This window comes from Canis aureus, chromosome 36, assembly GCF_053574225.1.
Source record: "Canis aureus isolate CA01 chromosome 36, VMU_Caureus_v.1.0, whole genome shotgun sequence".
NCBI classification, from domain to species: domain Eukaryota; kingdom Metazoa; phylum Chordata; class Mammalia; order Carnivora; family Canidae; genus Canis; species Canis aureus.
Genome location: NC_135646.1, coordinates 12,888,015 through 12,906,759, shown reverse-complemented (window position 1 = coordinate 12,906,759; position 18,745 = coordinate 12,888,015). Strand labels below are relative to the sequence as shown.

Genomic DNA, 18,745 nt, shown 5'->3' with positions numbered 1-18,745 from the left:
ATCCTAATACTATCTCTATGACAATTACTCCATATTAATATTTAGATTGATGCCACTTAATACTAAACTATGACAACAAGCTTACCTGAATATGTGCAACTTTTTTCCCAAAAACATTTCTCTCTTTAACGTAATTCCTGGTTTCTTCAAACATGAATTCACTGCCTGAAATTCCCAACTCAGCAATCAGTAGCCTCTCCTATAACCCAGAATTAGGTGTTAAGCATCATTCTAATTCCACAAGTGATTTTCACATGACTTCAATGATAACAAATCTCATAAATAATCCTTATGAAACTCCTAAAAATTAATTTATTTCTTAATTCTATAAGAAAATGCTCCTATAGAGATTTCTAAGAATATTTTGACATATCCATAACAATTCTCTAAAACGCATCATTTATTTTTATAAATGATTGTCTTTACTACATATAGACATATACATAATTTATTTAATCCTTTCTTCTCATCATTCATCTATGAGAAAAGAAATACGAAATTGTTGATTTCTATTTACTGATTTCTGCACAATACATATCCTAATAGGCCTGTGGAAATCAACACTTGAAAAGGTAAATTCTATTAGTGCAAAAGAACCCACAGTCTGTTTAAATTCATCTTGCTGGTGATTTCTGTATTCTATTTCTGTGGCAGTGTTCCCAGCCTTGTCCCCAATTTCATGTTTAACCCAGGCTGTGGCAGTCACTGGGCAAATGCACCTATCCTCATATTCTGGCATGTGAGGCTCAATGATTGTTCAGCTAGCACACTCCAAAAACAGAGATGTGAAGGCTGACCTCATGGTCTATGAACTCAACAACTTTCCCCTTTGATTCTCAGGTATAAAAAAGTCCTGCCAAATGTTTTGGCTGACAGTTCCTTATAAGGAGCTAAGAATTCTTGACTTGTAGTTAAGAAGCTAAAATCATCCTAAAAAGGTATTACAACCCTCACTCCCTAATTTCCCTACTCACTTATAAGCTTTGATTGGATATCCCTGAGTTTAGTTATTTACTTATCTAGCCTACAAACTCAGGTTTTGTTTTGTTTTGTTTTACAACTTTAAGTTATACTCAAATGATTGGCTATATCAGCAGTTTTATATACATGAATTTATATAGTTCTATGTTATTTTATTCTAATTCATTTGCTAATTAAAAGATGGAATCTTTAATAATTCTGACCTGTGGAAGCTCTTGCATGAGGTAATAGAAACCTCTATTCTCTTCTCCAAGTAGGGCACTAGCTGGCAACCGTACATCTTCAAAGAATAATTCTGAAGTATCCTAAGGGATCATACAATTAAATATAGAATTATTTCATTAAATCTCCAAAAAAACCAACGAGGCAATTATTATTTCCACTTAAGAAAACAAAAACAAGGGATCCCTGGGTGGCGCAGCGGTTTAGCGCCTGCCTTTGGCCCAGGGCGCGATCCTGGAGACCCGGGATCGAATCCCACGTCAGGCTCCCGGTGTATGGAGCCTGCTTCTCCCTCTGCCTATGTCTCTGCCTCTCTCTCTCTCTCTGTGTGTGTGACTATCATAAATAAATGAAAAAATAAAAAAATAAAACAAAAAAGAAAACAAGAACAAAACAAACTGGAAGCCAAGTTGGAGTGGTTAATGACTACAATGAGTAGGTGGTAAACCAGGGATTCAAACCCAGATTCATCTGGTTCCAAAAACTTGTGGCTTTCTTACTGCAATACACTGTCATTCTTTTCTTTTTTAAATATTTTTTATTTATTAGAGACACATGCACACAGAAAGAGAGAGAGAAAGAGGCAGAGGGAGAAGCAGGCTCCATGCTGGGACTTGATCCCGGGTCTCCAGGATCACACCCTGGGCTGAAGGTGGCGCTAAACTGCTGAGCCACCAGGGCTGCCCATACACTGTCATTCTAACTCCAATCTTGTTCAATCTTGTCCAGTACTGTATATACCTAGAGTTAGGGGTTTCTAATGCATATGAAGTAAAACATGTTTTTCTTTTTGGTAATGAAAAAACTACCAGATAATTATCAAGTAATAGAAAAATATTTTCTGCTCTTATTTCATAATTTTCTGCAACCAATTTCATAGAAAGTCTATTAGCATACAATTAATTGTCATTTCTGAAGCAGAAATTCAAAATACCCTAAAATACCTACTTCTGTTACTGAATGGAAAGAGATAAAGCTAGATAAATGGAACAAATATCTCTTACCATTTCTGAAAAGCATATTTTAGGAATCTGATATAAGAATGTATGACTTGATATACACATATCAAACCTATAGAACTGCATAATTCTATAAGGCATAATTTAGTAAACTCAATTATTTATAATTAATAATTTATATTGTAACTTACCTGGGCTTTTAGTCCCATTTTCTGTAGCTTTTTTCCCTTGATAAATCCTTTCATTCCATTTTCCACCAGAAAAAGGCTAATGCCATGGGCAAGAGAGTGAGCTTCACGATTTGTGACTGCCACTACTATCACAACGTCACATAGCCACCCATTGCTTATGAATACCTGTAAACCCCAAATATACTGTGATACTCCACAATAAATCAGGTCTATGCATAAGTCATGATTGGAGGAAAGTATACTCAAGAAGACTAAACCAGACAAGACATGCTTTATGCCTCTCTTTGTATTCTACTCAAGTCTCTGCAGTGTTAATAGCCTACATGAAGTTGTTAAAGAGTACAGGAAAAACAACATAATGCTTCAAAGAATGAACCCAGTACATTTTCATTCCACAATTAATACTATAAATAATAATGAACAAAGCTTATTATGTCCTTTCCAAATTAAAACAAAATTATCTACAAAAACGATAAACTGTATTTTAGAAAGAAGTTGCAGATAAGAAAAAGGAATCTGTTCTAAATGGCACTATACTATTAAAAAATAATGTTCTAAAATCCACATGCTGTACATACAAATAATGGGAATAAACCAATTATACTAGTGTTGTCTACATGACAGCATGTGAAGGGGGACATGGTTTTAAGTGAGACAACCAAAGACCTTCAATATCTCTCTGTACAAGGAGCTGCTGCTCCTATTCATATACCTACCGTCAGTGCCTAGAATAGGGTTTGGCATATAGAAGGCCTTCAAGGATGTTTGTTGAATAAATGAGAAAAATGTATTCCTGAAAGAAAAATTCTATACATCATGGCAAACATCATTTTTCTGTAATGTTGCTCCATTACACCACTTGCTCAAAAACCTTCCAGGTCTCCCAGTTTTATACTTTTCTAAGATAATAATGACCATCTGTGTAGGTGCCACAGCTGAATTGCCAAAATAGTGCTGTTTTGTTTGTTTTGAATCATGTGTCCAGGGATTAGTGCCTATATGCTCTAAATCCTTGGCCTCAGACATGTGTAAACATATGTCTTTTATTATTACAGATAAAAGACAAGGGAAGGAGGGAACTGTTTAGAGAGCAAAAACTGTTCACTTTAACACTGACTTCAATTTGGTTAAATCGAATGGAGTTCTCCAATGGCTTTTCTTGGACATAATTACAGGAAAAGGTTAAAAGAATCTGAACTATTTCTGCAATAGTCTGACAGAAGGTGAGTATTTGCAGCATGACCAATCTCATTTTTTTAAAAATAAAATTATAACATAATTTCCTTTGTAAGGGCTTTATCAATTTCTTTTCTAATCAACAGTCAAAAATTTTAATAGGGTTGGGATTATCCCAACTGAGGGCCATCATTTTTTATTTTTTGGTATTGAATGCTCTTAACATAAGCTCATTGTACATGTTACATAGATGGTATATTGTGATAAAGAAAAAGGAAAAAAATCCTCCATGGGTCATCCATATAGAGAGCATTACGAATTTCCTTTCTGGTCTTTTTTCTCTTAACACAGTTGAAATCTATATGCATTTTCATTTAAATGTTAATATGATTCCTTCAGTTAAAATAATTATTTTCTATACCACTAAAAACTTTATATTGATGCCTTGAGGGGTGCACATTAGGTCTTCTTATTGAGGTCCAATATTTACTTACTTATTTCTTTACTCTTGCTTCCTTTCAATTTTTTGTTATGTCTAATAGAGATTTGGAAGCAGTCAGTGGTACTTTCCTGGGTGTTTCACACAGAAGACCTGCTTAGGAAGCTGGAGTCATAGGAGAATGGGTTCTCATTTCACTTTTGACCAAATGGCCTAGTCTATGGCCCTCTGTGGGCAGAGGTAGAGAAAGTGATTATATACTGGAATCAGTACATATTTATTATCATCCTTAGGATGAATAATTTAGACTAAAATTTCTTAAAGTATGTTTGGAAAAACACCAGTGACTCAAGAAAATCTATGAAGAGAACTTCCTAGAGCATAAGACATACTGTATCTAACTTTTAGAACTTCACAATGTATATTGGCATATCAAAGAGTGAGAAGTTGCACACATTTTCCAAATTTATTTGACACCACAGATACTGTTTTTCTGTATAACAACTAAGAAACTAGATTGTGAAATGGTCTTTAGAATTGGGCTGCACAAAATGCGTTCTTCAGATCAGTGTCAGCCCACAAAATGCTAAAACATTTGCCCTATAGGTGAGGGGAACATGCAAAATGCAACATAGTAGAGACACAGAACTCATGCAATACAAATGTTGCAAAATTCTTACAAAACAAAACAAGTAAGTAAACTCGATTCTTCCCATGAGTCTATAGATCTGAGGGAATCAATAATAAATAGGCTCTGAGACACTGTTACTCATGGCATGACTCAGGAGACAAGGGCTGTGGAAGCCCCTCTTTACACACCTTGCTTCCATTGAGAATCCAGTCACTTCCATCCTTTTTGGCATTTGTTTTTATTCCTTGCAAATCACTATAATTGAAGAAAGGTAAAGAATAATGAAAAGAAATTCATCAGTTGGTTAAAAACTGAATTATCAAAAAGTTCTTACATAAGTATGTCCGTAATGTGATAATCCAAACTATTTATACCATGATAAATAGTTTCAGTACTAGAAATGTTTACACAAATGCACTGAAAAATCATGTCTGATGTATCACATTCTATAAACCACTTATACAAATGTGTATGATTAAAATTACATAAACTAGCCAGCTTTTATAGAGCATAAAAATTCCAAGTAGCATCCAAGACCTCCAAATTAGGCTCAGATGACCTCTCAAAGTTCACTATATTTGAAATTATTTGTCACCTTGTATATGACTGCCTCCATTCACTTTGGTTCCCTCCTCTATCTCTATTGATCAAAACTTAGCCATTTAAAATCTCACTCCAAGATCAAGTCACAAGCTCTTCTGACTAAGCCAGACAGGCACCCCATGCTAGAAAAATAGTCAAATCTGTTAGCCAAATGGCCAGATTGGAAAGTATTACCCATACTCAGCTTCAGAGGCTATTTGTTTATTTATTTGCATTTTTATGTATTATTATCATTATTATTACTATTATTCTTAAGATTTTATTTTTTTAAAGTAATCTCTATACTCAATCAAAGGCTCGAACCCACCACCCCAGGATCAAGAATGGTGCATTCCACGGACATAGGCAGCCAGATGTCCCATGGGATGCTGTGCTTTATCCTGAGAACTTACTCATCTTCTAGCTACAAGTTTATACCCTTGTTCAACATCTCTGAAATTGTCAGTTAATCTATAATGGTGAGATAAAAGTTATTACATTTAGATTACAATTACGTGTTTTAATATTTGTTATTCAGAGGAAGGGAACTATGAGTGATGACCAAATATCATTAATAAACAATCTTCTTAATGCCCCCCCCCCAAAAAAAGGCTACATCTCAAATGCTTCCTCTAACCCTGCTGTAAAAGTGGAATAGCTTATTTTTCTAAATATAAAATAAACAAATATTCACAATTGAAATAGGAAAAATATAGACAATATTCCACACAAAGAAAAAAATATTGAAAACAATTTTACCTCCTGGAATAAACATGTCTAAAATACATCTTTCTAGCATTTTTCAATGGAAACAGATACACACATATATGTATTTTTATAAAACTGAAACCATACATATGATTTTGACCTCTAAACAATATCTAATGCTTTCCTATAAGGTTGCTTTTATCATCAGCATAGATTATGATTTTTTAAAACCATATTTTTAAAAAATTTTTTATTTATTTATTCATGAGAGACACAGAGGGAGAGAGAGAGAGAGGGGCAGAGACACAGGCAGAGGGAGAAGCAGGCTCCATGCGGGGAGCCCAATACAGGACTGGATCCCGGGTCTCCAGGATCAGGCCCTGGGCTGAAGGCGGCACTAAACCACTGAGCCACCCCCGCTGCCCTTAAAACCATCTCTTGTTAAACACTTAGGCAGTTTCCTATTTTTGTAAATATCCTACCACAAGTACCATCATGTATAAAGAGTCTGTGTCATTTATTGTTGAGAAATTTTTCTGATTCTCCTTCTTTCATATGGTCTTTATATTCTATATCCCATGGCATTTTGTTTACTGCTCTTTGTATCATGCTGATTAATGACCCCTGAAGATAATAGATCCTAATCCTTAGAACTTGTTAAGTGTTACTTTATGCAGGAAAAAAAGGGTCTTGCAGATGCGATTAATTTAAAGATCTTGAGATTGGGAGACTATTTTGGATTAGCTGATGGGTGGACCTTAAATGCAAATGTCCTTGTGAAAGACAGGCAGACGGAGGGAGATTACCCAGACAAAAGAGTAGGGGCAATGTGACCACAGAGGCAGGTTGGAATGGTAAGACCACAAGGCAAGGAATGGTGTCAGCCACCAGGAAATGGAAGACACAAGGAATGGGTTCTGCCTTAGAATATCTGGAGGGAGTGCAGCCCTGCTGATAAGTTGATTTGGGCTGATTAATACTGATTTTGGACTTCTGGCCTTCAGAACTATGAGAGACTAAATTTCTGTCTTTTTTAAGCCAGCAAGTTTGTGGTAATTTGTTACAGAAACCATAGGAAAATAACATACTCTCTTAGAGAATTTACCTTGAATCTCAGTTTCCTTAAGTACGTACAACTAACCACAGATGAGGGCAGAAAATTTAAATAAACAAAAATCAAACAAGCCTTTGTTTGCATGTGTAAATTGGAGATAAATTAGGATCTTTGATTTACTGTTTCCTCTATGTGAGAACTAACATGCCGTGGCCTGGGACAGAAACACACTATCACGTAGCTAACACAATGCAATCAGAATATTGGTCAGTCACCCAGTTGCCTTAGAAAAATGAACTTAAAACCAAAGGAAGATTAGATTTGTATTTCTTTTCGACCACGTTTTTAGGTGAAAGAAGTAAACAAAACCCTTTTATCTTTGGCAAAACTAAGTATCATTATTGGCCTGTAATTATAGATTTATATTCAGTAAGCATAAATACAATTTAAGCATATTGCCAAGTGACACCATGGAATCTGAACATTGAAAAATAAACAGCACCGTCAATAAAGAAAATTTAAAACATTAGGGCCTGATCTTTGCAGAAACAAGCCTTGGGTTTCCAATGACTGCCTCTGGCACATCATCAGGTTGCTCCTCTGCACTGCCTGTTTCCTGTTGTTGGTCTCCCTTCTGAAGTAACTTCTACCCCTACCCTCTACTTAGAAATGACAAAAGATCATCAGTGACCTGCCTCAACCCTTTCCTCAGTCCTCAACATCTTTGTCACCTTGACATTACTAACTTCTCAGGCCAGTCCTGTCACCTTTTCAAACTCGCTTTCCCTGGTGCTTATGACAGAGCACTTGTCTAGACTTCCTTCAAACTGTATCCTGCCCTCTCTGTCGCTCTGTCTTTGGTATAGTTCCAACGGAAGCATAATGCCCAAGGTTTCCTCCTTGCTCTCCTTTTCATCCTTGAAGGTCAGGTACCACCATGTGGAAGCCCCTCTGTTTTTGCATAATTGTTCTGTCTCTATTTATTACATGCCAGCTTATTATTTTTTAAATGTAGTAATATGTTTCTTTTATTTTTTTAATTTTCTAATTTAAATTCCAATATAGTTAAACATACAGTGTTATATTTGTTTTAGGTGTACAATGTAAACATTGAACAATTCTACACATTACTCAGTGCTCATCATAAATGCACTCCTTAATCCCCATCACTTATTTCACCCACCTCCCCTCTGGTAACCATCGCCTTGTTCTCTGTAGTTAAGAGTATGTTTCTTGGTTTGTCTTTTTTTCTTCATTCTTTTGTTTTGTTTCTTAAATGCCACATATGAGTGAAATTATATAGTATTTGCCTTTAACTGACTTATTTTACTTAGCATTATACTCTCCAGCTCTATCCAGGTTGTTACAAATGGCAAGATTTCATTTTTATGGTTGAATAATATTCCATTATATGTGTACTTCTTTACCCATTCATCTATTGATGGACACTTGGGCTGCTTTCATAATTTGGCTATTGTAATTAATGCTGCACTAAACAGAGGTATATGAATTTCTTTGAATTAGTCTGTTTGTATTTTTCAGGTAATTACCCAGTAGTGCAATTACTGGATTGTACTATTTTAAAAATTTTAAGGAATCTCTATTCTGTTTTCCACAGTGGCTGCACCAGTTTGCATTCTCACCAACAGGGCATGAGGGATCTTCTTTCTCCACATCCTTCAACACTTGTTTCTTGTGTTTTGATTTTAGCCATTCTGACAAGTGTGAGGTGTTATCTCAGTGTGGTTTTGATGTATATTTGATGATGACTGATGTTGAGCATCTTGTCCTATGTCTGTTGGCCATCTGTATGCCTTCTTTAAAAAAAATGTCTGTTCATGTCTTCTTTTGCCTATCTTTTAACTGGATTATTTGGTTTTTGGATGTTGAATTATGTAAGTTCTTTATATATTTTGGATACTAACTTTTTATTGGATATGTCATTTGCAAATATCTTCTCCCATTTAGTAGGTTGTCTTTTAGTTTTGTTGATTGTTTCCTTTGCTGTTCAGAAGCTTTTAATTTTGATGTAGTCCAAATAGTTTATTTTTGCATTTATTTCCCATGCCTCAGGAGACATCTAGAAAAATGATGCTATGGCTGCCTGTGCTCTCTCCTAGGATTTTTACAGTGTCAGGTCTCACATTTAGGTCTTTAATATATTTTGAGTTTATTTTTATATATAGGGTAAAATGGTCCAGTTTTATTCTTTTGCATGTAGCTCCCCAGCTTTCCAACACCATTTGTTGAAGAGACTTTTCTTATTGCATATTCTTTCCTCCTTTGCCAAAGATTAATTGACCATATAATTGTGGGTTTATTTCTGGGATTTTTATTCTGTTCCGTTGATCTATGTGTCTATTTTTATGCCAGCACCATACTGTTTTGATTATTACAGCTTTGTAATATGACTTGCAATATAACTGAAACATTCTCCAGAATAGATCACATATTAGGCCATAAAACAAGTGTCAACAAATTCAAAAAGATCAAAGTCAGACCACATCTTCACATTTATAGTGAAGTTTGACCACATCACTATAAAACTGGAAATCAACCACAAGAAAAAAATCTAAAAAGAGGCAAATATATGGAGGTTAAATAACATGCTACTAACAATGAATGGATCAATCAAGAAATCAAGGAAGAATCCAAAAAATACATGGAAACAAATGAAAATGAATACCGAACACTCCAAAATTTTTGGAATGCAGCAAAAGTGTTTCTAAAGTACATATGATCTACCTCAAGAAGCAAGAAAAATCTCAAATAAACAACCTAACCTTACACCTAAAGGAGGTAGAAAAAGAACAAACAAAACCCCAAATGCACAAAAGGAAGGAAATAATAGAGCAGAAATAAATGATACAGAAACTAAAAAAACAAAACAATACAACAGGTAAATAAAACCAGGAGCTGATTCTTAGAAAAGATAAAAAAAAAAAAAACTGATAAACCTCTAGTCAGACTCATCCAAAAAAAAAAAAAAAGAGAGAGAGAGAGAGAGAGAAACCAAATAAACAAAATCACAAATGAAAAGTAACCTGACAGAAATACCATTATAAGAATATTATGAAAAATTATATACCAATAAATTAGATAATCTAGAAAAAATGGATAAATTCCTAGAAACACATAACCTACCAAAACTGAAGCAGGAAAATATAGAAAATTGAACAGACCAGTTACCAGTAATGAAATTGAATCAATAATAATTAAAAAAATAACTCCCAAGAAAAAACTTTAAGACCAGTCAGCTTCACAGACAAATTCTAACAAACATTTTAAAAAGAGTTAAAAACTATTCTACTTAAAGTATTCCAAAAAATGAAAGAGGAAGGAACACTTCCAAATTCATTCTATGAAGCCAGTATTACCTCAATACCAAAACTAGATATATTCCCCATAAAAAAAAAAGAAAGACCTACAGGCCAGTATCTCTGATGGACATAGATGTAAAAATACTAGCAAAACAAATTCAACAGGGGCACCTGGGTGGCTCAGGTGGTTAAGTGTCTGCCTTTGGCTCAGGTCATGATCTCCAGGTCCTGAGATCTGGCTCCCTGTTCAGTGCGGGGGGGGGGGGGGGTGTCTGTTTCTCCTTCCCCCTCTCCCCCCTGCTCGTGTTCTCCCTCTCTCTCTCAAATGAATAAATAAAATCTTAAAAAAAAAAATCCAACAATACATTAAAACAATCATTCACCCTATGATCAAGTGGGATTTATTCTCAGGATGCAAGGGTGGTTCAATATTCACAAATCAAGCAATGTGATATGTCACATCAGTAAGAGAAAGGATAAAAACCATATGATTATTTCAATAGATGCAGAAAAACCATTTGGAAAATTGCATACATTCATGATAAAAATTGTCAACAAAATAGGTCTAGAGGGATTACACCTCCACATAATAAAGGCCTTATATGAAAAACCTACAGTGAACCTTAAACTCAATGGGGGAAAACAGAGCTTTTCAAACCCTAGGTCAGGAAAAACACATGTCCACTATCACCACTTTTATTCAACACAGTACTCCAAGTCCTAGCCACAGCCATTAGACAACAAAAAGAAATAAAAGGCATCCACATTGGCAAAGAAGTAAAACTTCTACTCTTTGCAGATGACAGGACACTATGTATCTTTCAGAAAACCTGAAAGACTCCACCAAAAATCTATTCAAACTGATAAATGAATTTAGTAAAGTTCCAAGATACAAAATCAATGTACAGAAATCTGCTGCATTCCTATACACTAATAATGAAGCAGCAAAAAGTGAAATTAAGAAAATCCCATTTACAACTGCAGCAAGAATAATAAAGTATCTAGGAATAAACTTAACCAAAGAAGTGAAAGACCTCTCTGAAGAAAGAAATTCAAGACAACACAAAGGAAATGGAAAGATATTCCATGCTCATGGGCTGAAAGAACAAACACTGTAAAAATGTCTATACCCAAAGCAATCTACAGATTTAATGCAATCCCTATCAAAACACCAATAGCAGAGCACCTGTGTGACTCAGTTGGTTAAGTGCCTGCCTTCAGCTGGGATCCTGGGATCCAGCCTGCTTCTCCTTCTCCCTCTGCCACCCACCAGCTTTTGTGCCTCTCTTTCTCTCTCTCAAATAAACAAAATCTTAAAAAAAAAAATACCAAAAGCATTTTTCACAGAACTAGAACAAAATCCTAAAATTTGTACAGAATCACAAAAGACCCTGAATAGCCAAAGCAATCTTGAAAAAGAAAACCAAATAAATAAATCACAATTCCAGACATCAAGTTACATTACAAAGTTATCACATCTCAGTTTACATGTAACCATTTTTATAAGCCTTCCCTAGTACTCATACCTAAATTCATTCCCTTTCCCACCAAACACACATGCACCATTAGTCTCTAGCATAGCACCATGTATTTCTTCATAGTACTTATCATAATTTATAATTAAGGATACATTTATTTATGTGCTTTTTGTCATTCTCCTCAATAAGCACAAAGAACACTGTCTTTTGTTCACGTGTAACTGGCACATTAAGGGCAGTTGGTAAGTAACCTTCACATGACTGAATAAATAATCTTCTTCATTCCCCTTGCTCCAATTCTTGCCACCCAAGCCTTCAGAGTTCCAAATCCCTATTTCTAATAGCCTGCTGGACATTTCCCTGTGCATGTCTCATCACATCCAACATACATTATGCTCCAAATTCAAGTCATATCCCACCATTTTACTTGTGTTATCCCATGCTAATAACTCAAAATGGCATATATTATATTTTATTGTTATTTATATGTGATAAGGACTTATTTTCCTACTGGAGTTAGAAGTTACTCAAGATTGTAAATTATGCTTGTGTTCATCTTTTTTTTTTTTTTTTAAGATTTTATTTATTTATTCATGAGAGACACAGAGAGGGAAGCAGAGACATAGGCAGAGGGAGAAGCAGGCTCCCTGCGCAGAGCCCCATGTGGGACTCGATCCCGAGACTCCAGGATCATGTCCTGGGCCGAAGGCAGGCACTAAACGGCTGAGCCACCCAGGCGTCCCCCTGTGTTCATCTTTGTACCCCTCCTTGCATAATGTTCAAAGGTCTATGAAGTGAGTACTAAGAAAATAAATGCTGTTGGTTACTGCTTCCAAAAATTCAAAACCAAATGAATGTTGATTTACCTTCCAGCTCCAGGCTCTGTCATTGCTATGGCACCAATACATTTCCCACTGACCATCTGGGGGATGAAGTGTTTAATTTGTTCTTCTGAGCCATACTTTGTAATATAGGGCATGACAATATCTGAATGAAGACTAAATCCTGGGCCTGAACAATTTGAATATGCTCTTAAAAAGAAAAAAAGAAAATAATTTAAAGCACAACATATTTTGTTCTATTTTTTATTTCTTTGATTTTTCAGTTAAACAACAACAATCCATTATTAAGTCTTAGCACATTGTGTGGTAATAGCCTGTCTCCCCACAAATGTAGGAAGTTCTTGAAGATTTTCTCTCTTAATTTTTATTAATCTTTTAATTCCTGTCACTAGCGCAATTAATGGCACTCTAACAGAGCTCCATGAATACTTACCTAATAAATTAAAAGATAAAGTATTTTAAAGTATTAATCACCTACAATTGTCTTATTATAACATAGCAACTATTTTCATTTTGGCAAAGTACTTTTGCCATAAGGATATATTCTAATATAGTGGAATTTATACCTAACTATTTTTTTTAATTATGTGACATGAAAAAGTCCTTTTTTTATATATAGCTGTCACAACAAATATCTGAAATAGCTGTAAAATATTCCAAATGGTTTATGAATACAATTTACTCATTCATCCTCACTACCAGTCATTTAGATTGCTTCCATATTTGGAGGATTATGATCTAACATGACAATGATTTTTGTACATAGATCCTCTTTTTTCTATCAAATTATTATCTCATAATAAATTCCCCAAAGTAGCATCCTAGATCAAAAAGCAGAAATATTTTCATCTTTTATATATGTCATTTTTAATCCCCAAAGTATTTATTGTCCCAATATATAATGCCATTAATAGTATGAGTATCTAATTTTCACTGCAACTGCGTCAGCAATGGGTATTATGATTTTTTCACTGATTTTTTCCAAATATTCAAAATGATACATCCAGGCTAATTTAATTTGCATTTGATCAATAGTAAGGATGAACTTTTTTCATCTAAAAGAACCTATTTGAATTTTGTTTTGATGAACTATTGGTTCAAATCTTTTGCCAGTTCACAAACTGAAATCTTTATTTCTTCTTATACATTAAGCTTTAAGTATATTTGATAGAAATATTTTTCCAATGGTTTTTTCAATAGCTTTTTTTAAAAGAAAAATAAACATGAAGCAACTAAAAATGACGAGATCTCTTTAATTTTCAACAGCACCTATTTTAATAATTTAAAAGGACATTTTCCTATCTTTCCACATTAAAAAAAATGTACAAGAGTTATAAGGGGTTTACTCATTCACATTTTACACTGAGTTTTCAATATTATTAAGATTAAAAAGCATAATTCATTGTCTTCTCAGAAAAGTGAGCAGCATGCTTAACAACCAAGATTCCACTTCAAATGTCTGCATACTTACTGTTCTTCCCAAATAATAGCTGTCGAATACAAGTCCCCACCAATACCACCATGATGTTCTGCAATATTGACACCAAGCAGTCCTACTTTTCCAGCTTTTTCCCAAAGCTCCCTACTCACTTCACCAGCTTTCTCCCATCTGCAAACAGTAAACATTTTAAAATCAGAAAAACTTTTTTCATATTATTTAAATGGTCATAATTTGAATTTATGAAAGATACTGCATAGGAATGTTCCCTTAATTTAAGGTAATTATTGCTGACATGGGCCATAACTTAAAAAAAATTTTTTTTAAAGATTCTATTTATGTATTTGAGAGAGAGAGAAAGAGAGTATGTGCGAGGGAGAAGGAGATGCTTCTGGGACTTGGGGCTTCATCCTGGAGCTCTGGGATCATGGCCTGACCCAAACAAAGAAAGACGCTTAACCAAGCACCCCTTTCTATTTACATCTAACTCTTTTATCATTTGTCCTCCTTCTTCTTCTCTTATTTCTTCAACTTGCCACTTTTCTCCTCCCTTGACTATTTATTGGACCCGCAAATTACATCCACTAATATTCATGGGTACAGTTTCTCAGCTGGTACTCTTAGGATACAACTTTATTTTTTTTATTTTTATTTATTTATGATAGTCACAGAGAGACAGAGAGAGAGAGAGAGAGAGGCAGAGACACAGGCAGATGGAGAAGCAGGCTCCATGCACCGGGAGCCCGACGTGGGATTCGATCCCGGGTCTCCAGGATTGCGCCCTGGGCCAAAGACAGGCGCCAAACTGCTGCGCCACCCAGGGATCCCAGGATACAACTTTAAATGTGCCATATAGTCATGGGAATTTCTCCAAACCTATCCTCTACAGATAACTGCCACTGTATATTTCCTTAAAGTGCTAAACTTATAGGGATGAGCATACATAAAAGGTGAGAAGAGCAGGCAATCTGAAGATTAAGTAGGAAAGAAGAACAGAAGCATCTTGCAGCTGAGCTGTCAAAGGAACTTCTGAAAAGATTAGATATTTGCATAAGATTGTGCAACCTCTGCTTTTCTTCTTTAAAAATGAGAGTAGCATAAAATAAATAAATAAACAAATAAAAATAAAAATGAGAGCAGCATAATGAGGAAAGAGATCAAGAATCTGAGAACTTTTGTTTTATTTTTTAAAGTGGTAGTTAGATATAGTTAGTAAATAAGTATATTATTGAAGATACGGATTAAAAGTAAACACAGATACCTCAAGAAATTTTAAAAGAAAGAGTTTGATTATCATGTATATTTTGATGTAATTATTGCCTAAAGTAGCTTTGGAAGTATTTTTATCATTAACCTAAAATTTGTCAACTTCTGTTATTTTTACTTCTAATCTCACCAACAATTTTTCTGGAGCAAAGTTTCAAATAAATAAAGCAATAAACAAAAAAAGATCCTCCTAGAGTGAACCTTTCTCTCTCTCCCTTTCTTTCTTAAGATTTTTATTCATTCAGGGAAAGAGAGAGAGCATGCACACGTGAGGCAGGGAGGGGCAAAGGAAGAGGGAGAGAGAATCTTAAGCAGGCTTCATCCTCAGCATGCAGCCTGACATGGGGCTTGATCCAATGACTCTGAGATCATGACCTGAGCAGAAATCAGGAGTCTGAGGCTTAACTGACTGAGCTACCCAGGCACCCTCCTTTGGTTTTTTAAGAAATAGTTGCTTTTCACTAAAAACTAGTCATGGCATTAGTTTAGCTAATTTTGGTCATTTTTACTGAAAAAGCATTAATACAATCTTAATAAAAGGAGTTTTTTTAAGATTTTATTTATTTACTCATGAGAGACAGAGACAGAGAGAGAGGCAGAGACACAGGTAGAGGGAGAAGCAGGCTCCACGCAGGAAGCCTGATGTGGGACTCGATCCCAATACTCCAGGATCACGCCCTAAGTCAGAGGCAGGAGCTTAACCGCTGAGCCACCCAAGCATCCCAATGAGAGGTATTTAAAAAAATTCTTAAAGGAGGGAGAGCAAACAAGCTGGAGGGGAGTGGGTATAAGAGAGAGAGAGGGAGAGAGAATCTTAAGCATGTTCCAAGCTCAGTGAGAGCTCAATGGGGGCAGGGGGAGGGGCATGTGTGAGAGGGGCTTGATCCTGAGATCAAGACATGAGCAGTTATCAAGAGTGGGATGCTCAACCAAATGAGACACCTAGATGCCCCCAAAACATTTTTAAAATACTTTAATTGTAGTAAAGTATTAGCAATGAGTAAATTTTGGAAATACAGTAAAATCTTATTTTCATAGAAATGACAGTTTTTCGGGCAACAAAGTAGGTAATCAGTAATTAATCAGTTAATCAATAAATATCTCATCCAGTAGTAAAAATACTTTAAGGGGGGAATCCCTGGGTGGCTCAGCGGTTTGGCACCTGCCTTGGGCCCAGGGTGTGATCCTGGCGTCCCAGGATTGAGTCCCACCCACATCAGTCTCCCTACATGGAGCCTGCTCTGCCTGTGTCTCTGCCTCTCTTTCTCAATCTATCATGAATAAATAAATAAAATCTTAAAAAAAAATACTTTAAGGTGGCCAATTGCCAACCAAGATTTGCATTATGCTGTCCTGTTGAGCCTTTATGTATTTTAATTCATTCATGAAGTAGAAAAAAAATGTGTAATTAATTACTTAACTATTTAATTGTCACTTGACCAGAATATTCAAATTACTACTCGAGTTGCAAATCTTCAAATTTTCTTATTTTTCATTGTATATTTTAAAATTTATTTAAATAGCATTGTTTCCCTATGTGTATTACTTTAAAGGAAAATGTCCTACTTACTCTGCGTGGTAAGGAACCACTTCTTCTTGAAAAAACTTCCTTACACTTTCCCGGAAAATGTCATGTTCTGACGAAAAGATTCTTCTAATTCCTATATCTGTTAATTTGTTAGCAGATGGAGTCTCTAGACGTTCCTTCCCTCTGGAATGAGAACATCTGAAAAATATGCATATACATTAAGAAAATTAAGTGAGTTGTTACTCTTCATAATCCAAGTCAATGCCACTGAACAGGATGGAAGGTTAATTATATTGAACAACATGGAAAAACACTGATTTTTTCCCCCCACAGACACACTACAGAGGTAGGTAGAGGGTCTGAAACCTGACAGACCTGTTCAGATTTGAGCATTACCACTTTTGACAGGATCTGCCTCACCTGGATGAGATCAAGTCCTTTTATCCTTTTATCCAACTCACTCTTCACTTCCAAACCCATAAAGAGGACATCATGCTTATGACTAACCACATGTCTGAGCTTAGGTAAAACAGTGCTGTCACATGATGTAAATTATATTATGTAAAATTCAAATACCACCATAGAATAATATTGATAAGTTTTCATGTCACGATGATGTTTAAGATAATACTAACAATTTTTCCATAATCCAAATTAATATTTAATTTAGAATCATACAATTTGAAATGGCAGGTGTGTAAGAGAGAAACAATGAGGATGCTATTGCCATATTAGAGGCAATCTGGGTGTAACTAAAAAAACTATGGATGAATCTCTATAAAGATTAGCACAGAATTAATTGTTCAAGATCTTCAGAAACTGACCCTTCTGACCCTTCCTTCTCCTTGTCCCCCCATATTAACCTAAGATTGCTGTGTAGTTCCTTTAGTTCAGTGATTTTCAGGTTTATTTCCCTCTAGGGGCACTGCTAAAAAGATTTTGAAAATCTGTGTACCACTTTGTATATTTTCAACCTCATATCTTTTTTTTTTTAAGTTTTTTTTAAATTTTTTATTTATTTATGATAGTCACACACAGAGAGAGAGGCAGAGGCAGAGGCAGAGGCAGAGGGAGATGCAGGCTCCATGCACCGGGAGCCCGACGTGGGATTCAATCCCGGGTCTCCAGAATCACGCCCTGGGCCAAAAGCAGGCGCTAAACCGCTGCGCCACCCAGGGATCCCTTCAACCTCATATCTAAAAAACATTATCATATATCCGAATATTGGCAAAGGTTGTTTTTCTGTTTTGCATGAAACTCCATTTGGGGTTTCTCTCTTCCTTAGATGAACTCTTTTTTTTTTTTCTTCTCTCTTTCCTCTCCCCTTCCTCTTCTTCTTAGTGTTTTTGTTTAAAATATGGTTTTGTTTATTGGCAATGGGGTTGTGTCAACTTTTCTATCCCCCCCATGAAATGAATTATTGTGTTTTAGTTTATGTATTTTTATTTGATGCTATGAACTGAATTATGTAACTCCCAAATTCATGTTGAAGCTCTACCTCCCATTGTGATTGTACTTGGAGATAGGGCCTGGAGGATGAAATTAGTTAAATGAGGTCTTAGGGTGGGGTCCTAATGTAAAAAGAAAAGGAAGAGTTATCAATACTTTGATCTTGGATTATCCAGCCTTCAGAATTAGGAGAAATAAATTTGTTATTCAAGTCATCCAGTCTATGCTATTTTGTAATGACTGCATGGACTAAGAAATGCACTTAACGTGCATTTTTTGTCCTTTTGTTTTTTAGGTTTATCTTTTATACGCAACTTTTAGTGGAGTTCATTAATATAATTTGAGATGCCTTTTAAATGTAATCTTTGGCTATGAACATGTAATACTACAGTTTTTATACTTCTATCTGCCTTGCCTTCAAAATTAATACTCAGTCATTCAAATCATTGTTTTTAATATCTTATTCATTCATTTGGTCAAC

General features: G+C 35.2%; 1 protein-coding gene across 1 annotated transcript in view; it reads right to left on the bottom strand.

Annotated features, from left to right (window-relative positions):
• Positions 1–18,745, bottom strand: part of ACADL (acyl-CoA dehydrogenase long chain) — a 47,264-nt gene that overhangs the window by 23,934 nt on the left and 4,585 nt on the right. The window contains exons 2-8 of the mRNA XM_077885470.1: positions 16,858–17,013; positions 14,055–14,192; positions 12,608–12,772; positions 4,788–4,854; positions 2,354–2,518; positions 1,185–1,286; positions 86–199 (exon numbers count right to left, since the gene is read on the bottom strand). Of these exons, the coding sequence (XP_077741596.1) occupies positions 86–199; positions 1,185–1,286; positions 2,354–2,518; positions 4,788–4,854; positions 12,608–12,772; positions 14,055–14,192; positions 16,858–17,013 (907 nt within the window). The remainder of the gene's footprint in view (positions 1–85; positions 200–1,184; positions 1,287–2,353; positions 2,519–4,787; positions 4,855–12,607; positions 12,773–14,054; positions 14,193–16,857; positions 17,014–18,745) is intronic.